Source organism: Chiloscyllium plagiosum, chromosome 18 (assembly GCF_004010195.1).
Source record: "Chiloscyllium plagiosum isolate BGI_BamShark_2017 chromosome 18, ASM401019v2, whole genome shotgun sequence".
Lineage (NCBI taxonomy): Eukaryota > Metazoa > Chordata > Chondrichthyes > Orectolobiformes > Hemiscylliidae > Chiloscyllium > Chiloscyllium plagiosum.
Window position 1 is genome coordinate 59,958,680 of NC_057727.1, and position 17,389 is coordinate 59,976,068.

The 17,389-nt window shown below is 45.3% G+C and overlaps 1 protein-coding gene across 1 annotated transcript in view; it reads right to left on the minus strand.

Annotated features, from left to right (window-relative positions):
• Positions 1-16,967, minus strand: part of LOC122559114 (cytochrome b-c1 complex subunit 1, mitochondrial) — a 36,437-nt gene extending 19,470 nt beyond the window's left edge. The window contains exons 1-7 of the mRNA XM_043708426.1: positions 16,725-16,967; positions 15,980-16,066; positions 7,989-8,118; positions 6,982-7,180; positions 4,266-4,345; positions 2,382-2,497; positions 1,397-1,540 (exon numbers count right to left, since the gene is read on the minus strand). Coding sequence (XP_043564361.1) covers positions 1,397-1,540; positions 2,382-2,497; positions 4,266-4,345; positions 6,982-7,180; positions 7,989-8,118; positions 15,980-16,066; positions 16,725-16,967 — 999 coding nt within the window. The remainder of the gene's footprint in view (positions 1-1,396; positions 1,541-2,381; positions 2,498-4,265; positions 4,346-6,981; positions 7,181-7,988; positions 8,119-15,979; positions 16,067-16,724) is intronic.
• Positions 16,968-17,389: the final 422 nt, after the last annotated feature.

Genomic DNA, 17,389 nt, shown 5'->3' on the forward strand with positions numbered 1-17,389 from the left:
GGGTCCCGCAGGGCTCTGTTCTTGGGCCTCTGCTCTTTGTGGTTTTTATAAATGACTTGGATGAGGAGGTTGAGGGGTGGGTTAGTAAATTTGCAGATAACACAAAGGTTGGAGGTGTCGTCGATATAGAGGGCTACTGCAGGCTACAGTGCGACATAGACAGGATGCAGAGCTGGGCTGAGAAATGGCAGATGGTGTTCAACCTGGATAAATGCGAGGTGATGCATTTTAGAAAGCCAAACTCGAATGCTGAATATAGGATTAAAGACAGGATTCTTGGCAGTGTGGAGGAACAGAGGGATCTGGGTGTCCAAGTACATAGATCCCTCAAAGTTTCCACCCTCAAAGTTGGATAGGGTTATTAAGAAAGCATATGGTGTTTTGGCTTTCATTAACAGAGGGATCTAGTTTAAGAGCCGCGAGGTTTTGCTGCAGCTCTACAAGACCTTGGTGAGACCACACTTGGAATACTGTGTCCAAGTCTGGTTGCCCTACTATAGGAAAGATAGTGGCTTTGGAGAGGGTGCAAAGAAGGTTTACCAGGATGCTGCCTGGACTGGATGGCTTGCCTTATGAAGAAAGGTTGACTAAGCTTGGACTTTTCTTGCTGGAGAGGAGGAAGAGAGGTGACCTGATCGAGGTATACAAGATAATGAGAGGCATGGATAGAGTCAATAGCCAGAGACTTTTCCCTGGGGCAGGATTGACTCGCACGAGGGGTCATAGTTTTAAGATATTAGGAGGAAGGTATAGAGGAGATGTCAGAGATACATCTCCTCTATACATCTCCTCTAAAGGAAATGTCTGTTCTTTACGCAGAGAGTTGTGAATGCATTGCCAGTGGTGGTGACGGAAGCAGGGACATCTCAACGACTGCTGGACATGCACATGGAGAGCAGTGAATTGAGGGGTGCGTAGGTTAAGTTATTTAATTTTAGATTAGGAATAATCCTCGGCATAACATCGTGGGCAGAAGGGCCTATTCTGTGCTGTACCTTTCTATGTTGTCTATGTCTTCCATGTCCAAAAGCAACCCAGGTACTTTACAGAGTGTTTGACACAAGAGAGACAGAGAGTGGAGGGGTTTCGGATGTGATCCAGCGATCTCGGGGGCCCCAGCAGTTGATGGCAGGTCTGCTAATAGTACAGCAGTGGAAGCTGGGGAAAAGGCCAGAGCTATACAGGCAGGGACATCTCAGAGGGTTATCAGAATAGAATGCAGGAGGTTAGAAGGGAAGAGTGGTGACCTTGAGGGAATTCCAAAATAGAATTGAGATTTACTGAAATTAAGATTTTGCTTCCATTGAACAAGACAGATGTGGCTGGGGTCCACCATCTGCACAATGAGGCCCATCCAGCCTGAGCAAGGCCCTGCCGCTGATCCACAGCTACTCACCGCTCCTCCCCCGTAAGTACGATCCCAGTTTCCAATCAGTGTACTGGCAATCAAGAGAGGAACCACATCAGGATTAGATGATCCAACTCCCTCCACAGCAAGCGCAATGTGTGCTAATGGCATAGCATCATCTCTCACAAGAATCTGAAACCAAAGAGAGTGACAATTCAACCTTGCACAACAGAGTGACTAACCCTTCAGCTAAAGCAGCTATAGCTGATGACTGGGGGGTGGAGGATCAATGCTGCCCAGAAGCTGCTGAGGCCCTTCTGTCTATATTCAAGGTCCTCATACAGACAGTACTAGATGACCCAGGGTCCCAGTGTGGATGAGGCAGCTGCAAAGGTGGCCATGTACAGTAAAGAAACGAAAACCTCAACGACTGAAGATCAGCCACTTTCTCCCAAACACCAGTCTACGTTCCAGCTGCTCAATAATCAAGCTTTCACGCCCCCCAGTCTGTAATACTGATTAACCCACACTGCCACTACACCTCCAGTTTAATCCTTGGCTCTAGTCCTGTGGTTTGATTCAATCTCTTACACACTCAATTTATTCATTCAATGCCTTAACCTTCTCAATACCCCAGAACCAATCCCAGTTTCTCAGTCCCTCACCACTAACCAATCCCAGTTCCTCATCTTCCTCCCAGTGACCAATCCTCATCCTCCAATTTACTGCAAAGGTCTGGTTTAACCCTCCTTCCTGATTGGGTGCCTAGAGCCAGGTCCTCCTGGAGTCACATCTCCAATGACAGGTGCTTCCACTTTGTCGAGTCCTGCCCCTCAAACTGTACTCTCTTCTGACTGATATTTCAAATGACCGAAGTGTCCCCTTTCTTTAAGTCAGGTAAAATAGCACAGCATGAAGGCAGAGGCTGGGCTCTTTCAGTTCCAGGCTCAGTGTCAGTTAAGGCAGGTGCTGAAATATCTAACAGGCTGCTGCTCCTGTGGTTAGTGACCATACTAGACGAGGTCATACTGACCTGACTTCCTGTGAAGCGACATGGGGCCAGCATTGGGATCGTATCATTCTCGTATTTGAAGGAAACGCCACCAAAATGCTCACGGACCAGCCTCAGCACCTCATCATGCTGAACACCTGAGGAGACAAGCACAGACCTCACTGTCATTACCCAAAACACCAACCCTCAAACACAAACTCTTCACCTTACTATAATAATTAGAGAATTATGGGAAAGGAGGCCATTCAGCCTTGAGTCCATACTGGCCCTCCAGCAGAGCTATCCCAAATACCTACAGGAAGTTGGCCATTTGACCTCTCAAGCCTGCTCTGCCATTCAATAAGATCATCTGATTGTAACCTCAAATCCTGCCTTCACCCAATAACCTGCCACAATCCCCAGTTCAACATGAATTTACCTAGCTCAGTCTTGAAAACATTCATGGACTCATCTCCTACCATCTTTTCAGGAAGAGAATTCCCAAGATTATGAGTCTCAGCAAAAAGTTTTGCCGTTCCTGTTTGAAATTGGGGACTCCTCATTTTTAAGTAGTGAACTCTAGCTCTAAATTTGTCCACAGGAGGAACACATCCCTTCCACATCCACCCTGTTGCTTCATCATCTTTCATACTTCAGAACCCCTGATAATAAATGCTTAACCTGCTCAACCTTTCCCCATATTATTTATCTGCTAAACCTTCTCTAAATTGCTTCCAACGCATTTACATCATTGCTTAAATAAGGAAATTAGCACTCAGATAAAGTGCCATGAATACGATGAAACATAACCTTTGCATTCAATACCCTTTGTGGTAAATGCTATGACATTTCTATGAAAATGCTAACATTATTAACATTCCTAATTTTTGCTTCATTTGCATACTAACCTTGTGAATATTGAACTATGACACCCAGATCCATCTGCAATCTCGCACAAGTTAGATCACGCTCATCTCTTCATTACAGAGTCATAGAGAGGTACAGCATGGAAACAGACCCTTCGGTCCAACCCATCCACGCCGACCAGATATCCCAAACCAATCTAGTCCCACCTGCCAGCACCCGGCCCATATCCCTCCGAACCCTTCCTATTCATATATCCATCCAAATGCCTCTTAAATGTTGCAATTGTACCAGCTTCCACCACATCCTCTGGCAGCTCATTCCATACACGTACCACCCTCTGCTTGAAAAAGTTACCCTCTAGTTCTGGACTCCCTGACCCCAGGGAAAAGACTTTGCCTATTTACTCTATCCATGCCCCTCAATTTTGTAAACCTCTATAGAGGTCAGCCCTCAGCCTCTGACGATCCAGGGAAAAACAGCCCCAGCCTGTTCAGCCTCTCCCTGTAGCTCAAATCCTCCAACCCTGGCAACATCCTTACCTGCACTCCAAGGTCTCTTTGCTCAGCAACATTCCCTAGGACCTTACCATTAAGTGTATAAGTTCTTCTGCCAAAATAGACAATTTCACAATTTTCCACATACTCCATTTGTCACATCTTTGCCCACTTAGTCTCACTTCTATTCTCTTTCTCCACAACAATGGAAGTTGTCTATTCCACTATTTATTCAAGACCTTCCCAAAGTTATTATTCAATCTGCTTCCACTGCCCTTTCAGGCAGCTGTTCAGGATCACACTAAAAAATACTGTCCCCCACTGGTTACTGACCCTCCTACCGTTAGAAAAGGTCTATTCTTTACTCCAATCAAAACCCATCATAATGCTGAATGCCTCAAGTTAATTAAGCCTTAACCTTTCTCCTGCCTTTCCAGTCATCCAAATAAACAAACCTTATTCCTCACTATTGTAATAGCCCTCCTCTGCACCAACTGCAAGACCTCAATATCCTTCCTAAAGTAATTCAAACTCCAGCTTAGTTTGGAGCTGATCATGTTCTCACCTCCTGAGGCAGCCACGACTATTCTCGGAGCTTTGTAATGATTGTTCATGAACTCTTCGAGGCTGTTGCGACTCAATGACCTTAACAGCAAAAAGAAAATTGATTAATCGTTAACAAACAACATGTTGGTATTAGAACCTCAGTTTAGTAAAGGATTATGCTATTGGCATTGGAAGGCCAGTAGGTTCGTCCTCTGTTGCTGAAAGTCAATCGTTTCATCCTTAGGTCCTAAGGGGAGATATTTTCTAATCCAATCATTCAGAAATGTTACTACACACCTCTGGAACAAGTAGGACTTGAAACCAGGCCTTCTGGCTCAGATATTGTCACTGCATCTACAAGGACCTTCAGTTCCTTAAGAGAGCTTCCTATTTCCAACCATATTCAGCTGTTTCAAAAATGACCTTCCCTCCATCATAAGGTCAGAGGGAGGGATGTTCACTGATGAACACACCATGTTCAGCACCATTCACAACGCCAGGCTTGGGCTGACAAGTGGCAAGTTCTTTTTTATTCACTCAAAGGACATGGATGTTGCTGGCTGGTCAGCATTTACTGCCTGTCGCCTTGCCTTTGACTTGATTGATTTGTTAAGGCAGTCGTGAGTCAATCACACTGCTGCAGGTCTGAAGTTGCATGTGGGCCAGGAGAGGATGGCAGGTTTCATTTCCTGAAAGACATCAGTGAACTGGATACATTTTTCCAACAACCAGTAATGGTTTCATGGTCATCAGTCGACTCTTAATTCCTGATTCTCTTTTTTACTGAATTCAAATTCCATCATGTGCCATGGCAAAACTCAAACCCGGCTCCCGGGAACATGAGCTGAGTTTCTGGATTAATAGTCTAACGATAATACCACTAGGCCATCTCCTCCAAACTAACAGTTACCCCCACAAATGCCAAGCAATGACCATTTCTCATCGACATTCAGAGGCAGCACTATCAACGGCCTGAGAGTTACCAATGACCAGAAACTGAATTGGACCAGCCATATAAATACAGAGACTATCCTGCAGCAAGTAACTCACCTCCTATTTCCCCAAACCCTGTTCACCATGTACAAAGCACAAGTCAAGAGTGTGATGGAATACTCCCCACTTGCCTGAATGGGTGTAACCTCAACAACACTCAAGACGCTTGACACCATCCAGGACAAAGTAATCTGCTTGATTGGCACCACATCCACAAACATTCACTCCCTCCCCCACAGGCGTTCAGTGTTTGCAGGTGCATTGCAGCAACTCAAAGCTCCTTAGGCTACCCCTTCTAAACCTATCATTGAGAAGGACAAGGGCAGCAGATCCATGGGAATACTTCCCCAAATCATTCACCATTCTGGCTCGGAAATATATCCTCATTTCTTCACTGTCGCTGGGTTAAAATCCTGGAATTCCCTCCCTAACCGCTTTTTAAGAAAGGTGGGAGAGAGAAAGCAGGAAATTATAGACCAGTTAGTCTGACTTCAGTGATGGGAAAGATGCTGGAGTCTATTATAAAGGATGAAATTACAACACATCTGGATAGTAGTAACAGGATAGCATGCATTTATGAAGGGGAAATCATGCTTGACTAATATTCTGGAATTTTTTGAGGATCTAACTCTGAAGATGGACGAGGGAGTTCCAATAGATGTAGTGTACCTGGACTTTCAGAAAGCTTTTGATAAAATCCCACATAGGAGGTTAGTCAGCAAAATTAGGGCGCATGGTATTGGGGGCAAAGTACTAACTTGGATTGAAAGTTGGTTTGCTGACAGGAAACAAAGTAGTGATAAACAGCTCCATTTCGGAATGGCAGGCAGTGACCAGTGGGGTACCACAGGGATCAGTTCTGATTTGTTGCATGCTAATGTTTTGTCATTCACACCCCAGGGTGGAGTGACCCCTGTCAATGAAGGTAAGCATGCAGGTACTGCAGGTAGTGCAGAAGGCTAATAGCATGCTGGCCTTCATAACAAGAGGGATTGCGTATAGAAGCAAAGAGGTTCTTCTGCAGCTGTACAGGGCCCTGGTGAGACCACACCTGGAGTATTGTGTGCAGTTCTGGTCTCCAAATTTGAGGAAAGACATTCTGGCTATTGAGGGAGTGCAGCGCAGGTTCACGAGGCCAATTCCTGGAATGGCGGGACTACCTTATGCTGAAAGGCTGGAGCGACTAGGCTTGTATACCCTTGAGTTTAGAAGACTGAGAGGGGATCTGATTGAGACATATAAGATTATTAAAGGATTGGACACTCAGGAGGCAGGAAGCATGTTTCCGCTGATGGGTGAGTGCCGAACCAGAGAACACAGCTTAAAAATACGGAGTAGACCATTTAGGACAGAGATGAGGAGAAACTTCTTCACCCAGAGAGTGGTGGCTATGTGGAATGCTATGCCCCAGAGGGCAGGGGAGGCCCAGTCTCTGGATTCACTTAAGAAAGAGTTGGATAGAGCTCTCAAGGATAGTGGAATCAAGGTTATGGAGATAAGGCAGGAACAGGATACTGATTAACGATGATCAGCCATGATCATATTGAATGGTGGTGCAGGCTCGAAGGGCAGAATGGCCTACTCCTGCACCTATTGTCTATTGCCTAACAGTATTATTGATTTACCGACAGCACATGGACTGCAGTGGTTCAAGGAGGTAGATCAAGGGCAGCTAACAAAAGGCCATAAATCAGCCAGTGACCCCCGCCCCCCCCCTCACAAAGGAACAAGAACAAACTTACTTGACATTCTCAGTGGGCCCCACCACAGGGAAGGCGAGGGGTGTTCCCTGAAAGGCAGTGGCGTGAAGATAATCAAACACCACCTCATCCAGGTTGCTCTCCATCTCCTGCATCTCCCGTAGGATTAGCTTCCGTCCTTGTTCCAGCTCTGGTTCTGATAGTGAGCTGTTCTGTACCAGGTCACCAAGGATTTCCATAGCTGTTAAAGAAAAACGCATCAATTCAAACAGATGAGTGTGACCATTTTAACTAGCAGCATAGAATCAATGTAGCAGCAGTAGTAACTAGCAGAGTTTGACAATGCTAAACTATGGCAGTAACTAATTCTGCATTGTTTAACAGGGCTTTAACTAGCAGTTTAAGATTAGGCCATTCACAGCCAGCTAAACTGTTTCCTACATGTCACACTCATTCGTTCTTCACCACATCCTCATACCCACTCATTGTTAACATGCAAAGGTAGAGGAAGGGTTCCTATGGTAATCAAGACCCCCTCAACCTCAAGCTCGTCCATAATAAATTTATGAATATACATATATCAGCAAGTTTGCCATCAAAATCTTTCCATCCAATTGGTGTGAAGGCATTGCTCAGCTCCATTCCCTCGAATACCTTTTCACCAAGCATCTGATTTCAATACAGCCACTAACCCAGGACGCTGTGGATTCACTGAGAAGTGGGTTCAGCACAAACCAGGGTTCACAATGATCTAACTGGAATGTATAATGGGACAAAGGAATCCATGCCAAAAAGACATGTCAAAATGCTGAAGGATTCTCACAATAAATACAGGGAAAGGAACTGAGTAGCAGCTTCAAAGACTTCAGCATAGTCACAATGGGCCAAATCGATGTCTTCTGTGTTGCTAGGTTTGTATTTAATATTGCCCACCCCCTCAGGCTAAGGAAGTGGAGTTCATACAAATTCAAATCCTGCACCCCAATTTACAGACAAAAGCACCAAATAAACATTTGAATAATCTCCAAAAGTTCTGAAATGTTCAGTACCTTTTGGTAAATCCTTAGCCAATGATTTCATGTAGTAGGCAGTCTGCTCACGAGAAGTGTATGCATTCAGATGAGCCCCAAGGCTCTCCACCTCATTCTCCAAAACATGTTGCGGATGTTTCTTTGTTCCCTGGAAAACACAGTTTCACATTTCTCTACAATAATCAATTATTTCCAACCTTCCTCCCTCACCCAACAAACATGATTACTCATGATAAAAGCAAATTACTGCGGATGCTGGAATCTGAAACCAAAAGAGAAAAATGCTGGAAAATCTCAGCAGGTCTGGCAGCATCTGTAAGGAGAGAAAAGAGCTGACGTTTTGAGTCTAACTGACCCTTTGTCAAAGCTGACAAAGATTACTCATGTCCCAATTACCCATTCCCAAGTATGACACAAAATTCAAACTCTACACACTACTGTTAGCAACATATGATCAGAAAAATCACCTCAGTTTTGAGCTTCTCCCTCTGTGATTATTGTTATGGTCCAGTCGGAGAATGAACTGGTTTGTGTCTTTGTCCCACTCGTCCACTAGTTACAACAAAGTTTCCCCACCACATCATTGCCCTCTTGAACTGTCCTACGTGTCCATCTTCCTTCCCACCTACCCGCTCCGACCTATCACCATCAACCCCCACCGGCAACCACCTATCACCTTCCCAGTTACCATCCCTCCAGCCCCACAACCACCCCATTTATCTCTCAGCCCCCTTCCCCACCTTCCACAATATTTCAACTCTCCGGCTTCTTGGATACTGCTTGACCTGCTGTGGTTTTCCAGCGCCACACGTTTTGACAACAAAGTTTGAAATTGGTGATATTGACAATTAGATACATTAATACAGATATCATGAAATTATACTGTATCGGAAGGCATAAAAGTTGAGAACCAAAAAAGATGATCCCGATGGGAGTTATGTACAGGCCTCTTAGCATTCGTCAAGATGTGGGGAAAATAAATAGAAAAGGTATATAAGAAAGACACTTACAATAATCACGGGAAACTTCAATATACAGGTGGACTGGGAAAGTCAGGTTGGTAGTGGATCTCAAAAAAGGAATTTGTGGAATGTCTACAAGATGGTTTTAGGAGCTTGTGGTAGAAATCACTAGGGAACAGGCAGTTCTGGATTTCAAATGGACAATGAGGCAGACTAGATTAGGGAGCTGGAGTTGAAGGAACCCTCAGGAAGTAGTGACCATCGTATGATAGAATTTATCTTGCAGTTTGAGAGGGAATGAGATGTAATAGTATCACAATTGAAGAAAGGTAACTACAAGGACTTGAGAGAGGACCTGGCCAGAATTGTTGGGAGGCAGATTTTGAAAAGGTGCAGAAGTAAAAGGGTTATTGTTATGGGTGACTTTAACTTCCCTATTATTGAATGGTACCTCCTTAGTTCAAATAGTTTGGATGGAGCAGATTTTGTCAGGTGCGTTCAGGAAGAATTCCTGACTCAATATGTAGATAGGCCGACTAGAGGGGAGGCCATATTGGATTTGATGCTTGGCAACGAACCAGGTCAGGTGTCAGATCTCGTTGTGGGAGAGCATTTCAGTGATAGTGATCACCACTCCCTGCCTTTTATTATACTCATGCAGAGGCAGAAGAGCAAAGTATTTAGTTTAGTGAGGGGGAACTACAATGCTATTAGGCAGGAACTGGGTCACCTCAATTGGAAACAGATGTTCTCAGGGAAATGCTCAACAGAAATGTGGAGGTTGTTGAGGCTGACAGTGCTGGATTGCTTTGTCTCACTGAGGCAAGGAAGGGAGGGGAGAGTGAAGAAACCTTGGGTGACAAGGGATGTGGAACATCTAGTCAAGAGGAAGAAGGAAGCTTAAGAATGAGGCGGCAAAGATCAGACATGGCTCTAGAGAGTTACAAGGTAGCCAGGAAGGAACTGAAGAATGGACTTAGGAGAGCTAGAAGTGGGCATGAGGAAGCTTTAGTGGGTAGGATTAAGGAAAACCCTAAAACATTCTACACTTATGTGAGGAACAAGAGGATGGCCAGAATGAGGGTAGTGCCCATCAGGCATAGTGGAATGAAATTGTGCCTGAACTCGGAGAAAGTAGGGGAGGTCCTTAATGAATACTTTGCTTCAGTATTCACGAGTGAGAGGGACCTTGATGTTCATGAGGACAGCATTAACCACGCTGATATGCTTGAATAGGTTGGTGTTAAGAAGGAGGATGTGCTGAAAATTTTGAAAAGCATAAGGATACTTAAGTCCCCTGGTCCAGATGAGATATACGCAAAGTTAAAACAGGAAGTGAGGGAAGAGTTTGCTGTGCCTTTGGCAATGATCTCTGCATCCTCACTCTCCACTGGAGTAATGCCAGATGAGCGGGGGAGGGCAAATGTTATTCCCTTGTTCAAGACACGGAACAGGGATAATCCTGGGAATTAGAGACCAGTTAGTCTTAGGGGTGTGGTGGGTAAATTGTTCCAAGAGGATTCTACAAGACAGAATTTATGATTATTTGGGAAACCGTAGTTTGGTTACAGATAGTTGGCATGGCTTTGAGGAGGGCAGCTCATGCCTCACAAGCCTTATTGAATTCTTTGAGGATCTGACAAAACACAGTGAAGAAAGTAGAGACATGGATGTGGTCAAGGCGTTTGATAAGGTTCCCCAAGGTAGGCTCATTCAGAAAATAAGGAGACATGGGATACAGGGAAATCTGACTGTCTGGGTACAGAATTGGCTGGCCCATAGATGACACAGGGTGGTAGCAGATGGAAAGTATTCAGCTTGGAGCTCAGTGACCAGTGATGTTCCGCACAGATCTGTTCTGGAGCCTCTGCTCTTTGCGATTTTTATAAATGACTTGGTTGAGAAAATGGAAGAATGGGTTATAAAGTTTGTCGATGACACAAAGGTTGGTGGAGCGGCAGATAGTGTGAAGGACTGTTGGAGGTTGCAACTGGACACTGACAGGATGCAGAACTGGGCTCACAAGTGGCGGATGGAGTTTAACCTGGAAAAGTATGAAGTGATTCATTTCAGAAGGTCAAATTTGAATACAGAATACAGGGTTAAAAGCAGGATTCCTGGCAAAGAACAAAGAAAATGTACAGCCCTCCAAGCCTGAGCTGATCCAAATCCACTGTCTAAACCTATTGTCACATTCCTAAGTATCTGTATCTCTCTGCTCCCCACCTACTCATGCATCTGTCCAGACACATCTTAAATGAATCTACCGTGCCTGCCTCTACTACCTCTGCTGGTAACATGTTCCAGCCACCTACTACCCTCTGTGTAAAGTACTTTCCGCATGTATCCCCCTTAAACCTTTCACCTCTCACCTTGAAAGCATGACCTCTTGTTACTGAATCCCTGACCTTGGGAAAAAGCTTATCTTTGTCCACCCTGTCTATACCCTTCATGATTTTGTAGACCTCAATCAGGACCCCTCTCAATCTCATTTTTTCTAATGAAAACAATCCTAACCTACTCAACCTCTTGTAAACCTTCTCTGCACCCTTTCCAAAGCGTCCACATCCTTTTGATAATACAGTATTCTAAATGCGGCCGAATCAAAGTCTTGTACAATTTTAACATGACCTGCCAGCTCTTCTACTCGATACCCTGTCCAATGAATGCAAGCATGCTATATGCCTTCTTGACCACTCTATCAATCTGTGCAGCAACCTTCAGGGCACAATGGACCTGAACTCTCAGATCTCTCTGCTCATCAACTTTTCCCAAGGCTCTTCCGTTTACTGTATAATTCGCTCTAGAATTAGACTTCTCAAAATGCATCACATCACATTTGCATGGATTGAACCCCATCTGCCACTTCTCCGCCCAACTCTCCAGTCTATCTATATTCTACGTATTCTTTGACAATCCCGTATGCTTTCTGCTATTCCACCAATCTTCATGTCATCTGCAAACTTACGGATCAGACCAACAATGCCCTCTTCCAGATCATTTCTGTATATCACAAAGAACAGTGGCCCCAGCACTGACCCCTATGGAACACCACTGGTCACCTTTCTCCATTTCGAGAAACTCCCTTCAACTACTACTCTCTGTCTCCTGTTGCTCAACCAGTTCTTTATCCACCTAGCTAGAACACCCTGCACACCATGTGACTTCACTTTCTCCATTAGTCTACCATGGGGAACCTTATCAAACGCCTTACTAAAATCCATGTACATGACATCTACAGCCCTTCCTTCATCTATCAACTTAGTCACTTCCTCAAAGAACTCTATTAAGTTGGTATGACATGATCTCCCCTGACAAAACCATGCTGCCTGTCACTGATAAGCCCATTCTTTTTCAAATATAGATTTTATCCTCAGTACTTTCTCCAGCAATTTTCCCACCAATGACATCAGGCTCATTGGTCTGTAGTTACCTGGAATATCCCTACTACCCTTCTTGTACAGGGGAACAACATTAGAAGCCCTTCAATCCTCCGGCACCTCATCTGTGTTTAAGAATGCTACATAGCTATTTGCCAGAGCCCCAGCTATTTCCTCTCTTGCCTCCCTCAGTTACCTGGGATAGATTCCATCTGGTCCTGGGGATTTGTCCACCTTAATATCCTTTAGCCTACCCAACACATCTTCCCTCCTTATGTCAATGTTATCCAGAGTAGACAAACTTCTATCTCTAATCTCAACATTCATCATGCCCCTCTCCTCAGTGAACACTGATGCAAAGTGATCACTGAGAATCTCACCCATTCTCTCAGGTTCGAAATACAACCTTCCTTCCTTATCCTTTAGTGGACCAACCCTTTCTCTAGTTATCCGCTTGCTTCTTATATATGAATAAAAGGCCTGGAATTCTCCTTCATTCTGCTCGCTAAAGTTATTTCATGACCCCTTTTAGCCTGCTTGATTCCTCGTTTAAGATTGGTCCTACTCTCCCAATATTCTTCCAAGGTCCATTCTGTTCTTAGCTGCCTGGACCTTATGTACCTTATTTTCCCAGTATAGAGGAACATAGGGATCTTGGAGTCCATGTCCACAGATCCCTCAAAGTTGCCACCTAAGTTGATAGGGCTATTAAGAAGACGTATGGTGTGTTGGCTTTCATTAGCAGGGGAATTGAGTTTAAGAGCTGCGAGGTTACCCTGCAGTTCTATACAGCCCTTGTTCGACCACCCTTGGAATATTGCGTTCAGTTCTGGTCACCAGAAAGGTTGAGGAAGCCAGGGCTTTTCTCACTGAAGCGAAAGAGGATGAGAGGTGACTTGATAGAGGTATACAAGATGATGGTCATACCTGACAAATCTGTTATAATTCTTTGAGCAAATAATGAGCAAGTTAGACAAAGGAGAACCAGTGGATGTAATCTATTTGGATTTCTGAAAGGCCTCTGACAAGGTGCCTTCGACATGAGACTGCAAAATAAGATAACAGCCCATGAGCGCAGGGATGAAGGGCATTCATATGCAGAGTGGTTGTGGACTCAGAGTCTGTACTCGATGGAGTTTGGAAGGATGAAAGGCAGAATCTGATTGAGACTTACAAGACGCTGAGAGGCCAGGATAGAGTGGATGTGGAGATATTTCCCATGGTAAGAGATTAGAACCGGGGAGCACAGCCTCGGGGTGAGGGGATAAACCTTTAAAACAGAGGTGAGGAAGAATTTCTTCAACCAGAATCAGAGTCATATAGCATGGAAACAGGCCTATTGGCCCAACCTGGTTTCCTAAACTGAACCAGTCCCATTTGCCTTCGATTGACCCATATCCATCTCAGTAAAAACAAGGACTGCAGATGCTGGAAACCAGAGTCTAGATTAGAGTGGAGCTGGAAAAGCACAGCAGGTCAGGCAGCACCGACGTTTCGGGCAAAAGCCCTTCATCAGCTTTTGACCGAAATGTTGATTTTCCTGCTCCTCGGATGCTGCCTGAATTGCTGTGCTTTTCCAGCACCACTCTAATCTAGAACCCACATCCACCTTCCGAATCATATACCTGTCTAAATGTCTTTTAAAATGTTATAATTGTACCCACTTCTACCAGTTGTTTTGGCAGCTCCTTCCATACATGAACCACCTGTGTGGAAAAGGTTGCCCCTCAGATGCCTATTAAATTTTTCCCTTCTCACCATAAACCTATGCAATCTAGTTTTGGATCCCCTACACTGGGAAAAGACATTGGCTATTCATGCGATCTATTGCCACCAACAATAGATTTTATAAACCTCAATAAGATCACGCTTCAGCCTCCTACATCCAGGGAAAAAAGTCCCAGCCTATCCATATAACTGAAATTCCAGTCTCGATAAGACCCTTGTAAATCCTTTTTGCACTCTTTCCAGTTTAATAACATCCTTCCTATACCAGGGCAACCAGAACTGTGTAGTACTGACTGTGTGAAGCTCATTGCTGCAGGGGACTGTAGAATGCTCCTGATTGGTAACAGGATCAAGGGTTACAAGGACACAGCAGGAGAGTAGGGTTCAGAAACATATCAGCCCATGATCAAATGGTAGAGTAGATTCAATGGGCTGAATCGCCTAATTCTGCTCCTTTATCTTGTGGTCTACAGAACAATTAATGTACATAGCATCAGAAACATTCAGCTAGGTTCCTTATGTAACAAAGTAAAATATACTGACACACAGGGCATTGCAGATATTTCCTAATCATTCTGTTACGCAATGTTATGGCAAAATTCTAGAGGCGGTGGAACTTGAACCCAGGTCTCCTGGTTCAGTGCTAGGGGAATTACCACTGGGAGCCCATATCTATTTTTCTAATCCATTCGTTCAGAGATGTTATTACATACCTCTGAAGCAGGTGTGACTTCAACCCGGGTCTCAGTCCAGGGATAGGGACAATACCACTACACCACAAGAGTCCCTCAAAGTATCACCTAAATAGGGACACAAACTGTGGACTCTCAGATTGGAAATCTGGCGCTCTACCAACTATGGGCCATCCTGGCTCACCTGGGAGCCCATAGAAAGATCATGTGCATACACTGCACTCATTTCAACTCAACACTAACAGGACAGTCATTTGTTGGTTCATTTCTCAAAGCAATACCCTGACCAATCAGAGTCAACCTACGTGGTTTAAAACATTTTAAAAATCTACCAGTTCTGTGTGTGTCATCATTAATTGATAGATTCTCCATGGCAGCATCTCTACCAATCATAGAAACAAAAACTAGAAACAAGGGTCGGCCATTCTCTCACTTTTCCTAGTTTGCTGTCTCCCCCCCCCAACCCCCAAATAACCCTTAATATCTTTAAAATCACCCACCTGTGTTTTTTAAAATATACTCAGTGACTTGGCCTCCACAGCTTTTTGTAGCAGAGAACTGACCACCCTCCGAGTGAAGAAATACTTCCTCATGTCCATCCTAAGTGGCCTATCGCGTATTCTGAGACCGTGTCCCTGGTGCCTGGTCCCCATTCAGGGGAGACATTCCCTCTGCACCTCGTCTGTCCTGCCCTCATTTTTCTAAACTCTGACTGGCAAGTGGACTTTACATTCACTAATCAGAACTCTCCTCTCATACAACATAAATATTGGTTCCCCCTTAAAATGGCATTCTTGCAAATTAGTACAGAATCCCTACAGTGCACAAACTGGCCATTCGGTCCATCAAGTCCATACTAATGGACCAAAGAGTATCCCACCCAGATCCACTCCTACCCTATCCCCATAACTTCACATTAACCATGGCTAACTCACTTAACCAGGACACTACGGGCAGTTTAGCATGGCCAATCCACCTAACCTGCACATCCTTGGACTGTGGAAGGAAACCAGAGGAAACCCACACAGACACTGGGAGTACGTACAAACACCACACAGACAGTCGCCCGAGGATAGAATTGAACCTGGGTCCCTGACACTGAGGCAGCAGTGCTAACCACTGGGCCACCTTGCCACCCAAATTGTCCTGATGAATACAAGATGAAAAACTCTTCATAACATGCCTTGCCATCAAAGCTCAACCCCGTTCCTCAGCTGCACAGCAGACACTAGGACCTCATACTCTACCTTCAAGACTACGTGCTCCAAGAAGTTTGAAACTCCGTTGTTTTTTTCATTCTCGTACCTGCTGCCAACATCGATCCACACACCGACCTGCACAGAGATAGGAACAGTGAGCTTAATGTCAGCTTCGTGGCTAAGATATTGCAGGGAAGGTGCACTGCGCTGCAGCTCACTGAATGAAGAAAGGTTTTGGCAGAATGAGCTGATTCAGAGCATTTGGCTAAGCAGGTAACTCAGCCAAGGATAGGGCACCCATCAAAACACAGGTCTTGCATGAAGTTAGCTGTGATGCCTTCAACAGTCAAATAGCTCAATGAGATCCACTACCCAAAATCACAAAGAACTGGCAGAGGGTCTGCCGTGTGTCTGGAAAATCTGGAGATGAAGAGTTGCAACTGGAATGACTGGGAACAATATATCGAGAATGAGCTGGTATCACACATGTATAATGAACTTTGGAGGCTAAAAGATTCAACTCTCACCCCCACTTGCAATGTCTTAGACCTGATTTGCTTTAGGAATCATCATTCTACACAAATTAAAGCAAAATGCTGTGGATGCTGGAAATCTGAAATCTTTGAAACTGAAATGGACATGAAACATTAAATCCACAGATGTTGCAGATCTGCAGAGTTTCTCCACCATTTTCTGACCTTATTTCAGATTTCCAGTGCCCAGGATGTGGGCATTAGGGGATATACCGGAACAGACAGTATTGAAGAAACGGATAGCAACAAAGCTTGCTCACAGTGCATGTCGGCTGATCAGATTCTTCTGTGGCCACGCGGAGCCCATTGTCCAGTGTTGACAGCTTTGTTTCGGGAATGTTGCTGACGGTTTGAGCGTAAGACACTGCACTCTGAAATCGCTTTGCTCTTAGCAGAGTTGGCTGCGGGGAGAGGGGGAGAGACAGAGCAATGAGCAAGGCAGCAATCAACAAAAACCCATAACCCCACCTCAAGTAGCCCCTCACACTGCTCCGCTCCACCATCCGACACTCCCTCCCCTCCCCCTGTCCAACTCCATTCCCCCCCACTCTGCTCCCTCTCCCCCGCCCCGTTCTCCCGCCTCCTTCAGCCCCGGAGGTCTCACTCCTCCCGGCACAGCGCCTCCTTCAGCCCCGGAGGTCTCACTCCTCCCGGCACAGCGCCTCCTTCAGCCCCGGAGGTCTCACTCCTCCCGGCACAGCGCCTCCTTCAGCCCCGGAGGTCTCACTCCTCCCGGCACAGCGCCTCCTTCAGCCCCGGAGGTCTCACTCCTCCCGGCACAGCGCCTCCTTCAGCCCCGGAGGTCTCACTCCTCCCGGCACAGCGCCTCCTTCAGCCCCGGAGGTCTCACTCCTCCCGGCACAGCGCCTCCTTCAGCCCCGGAGGTCTCACTCCTCCCGGCACAGCGCCTCCTTCAGCCCCGGAG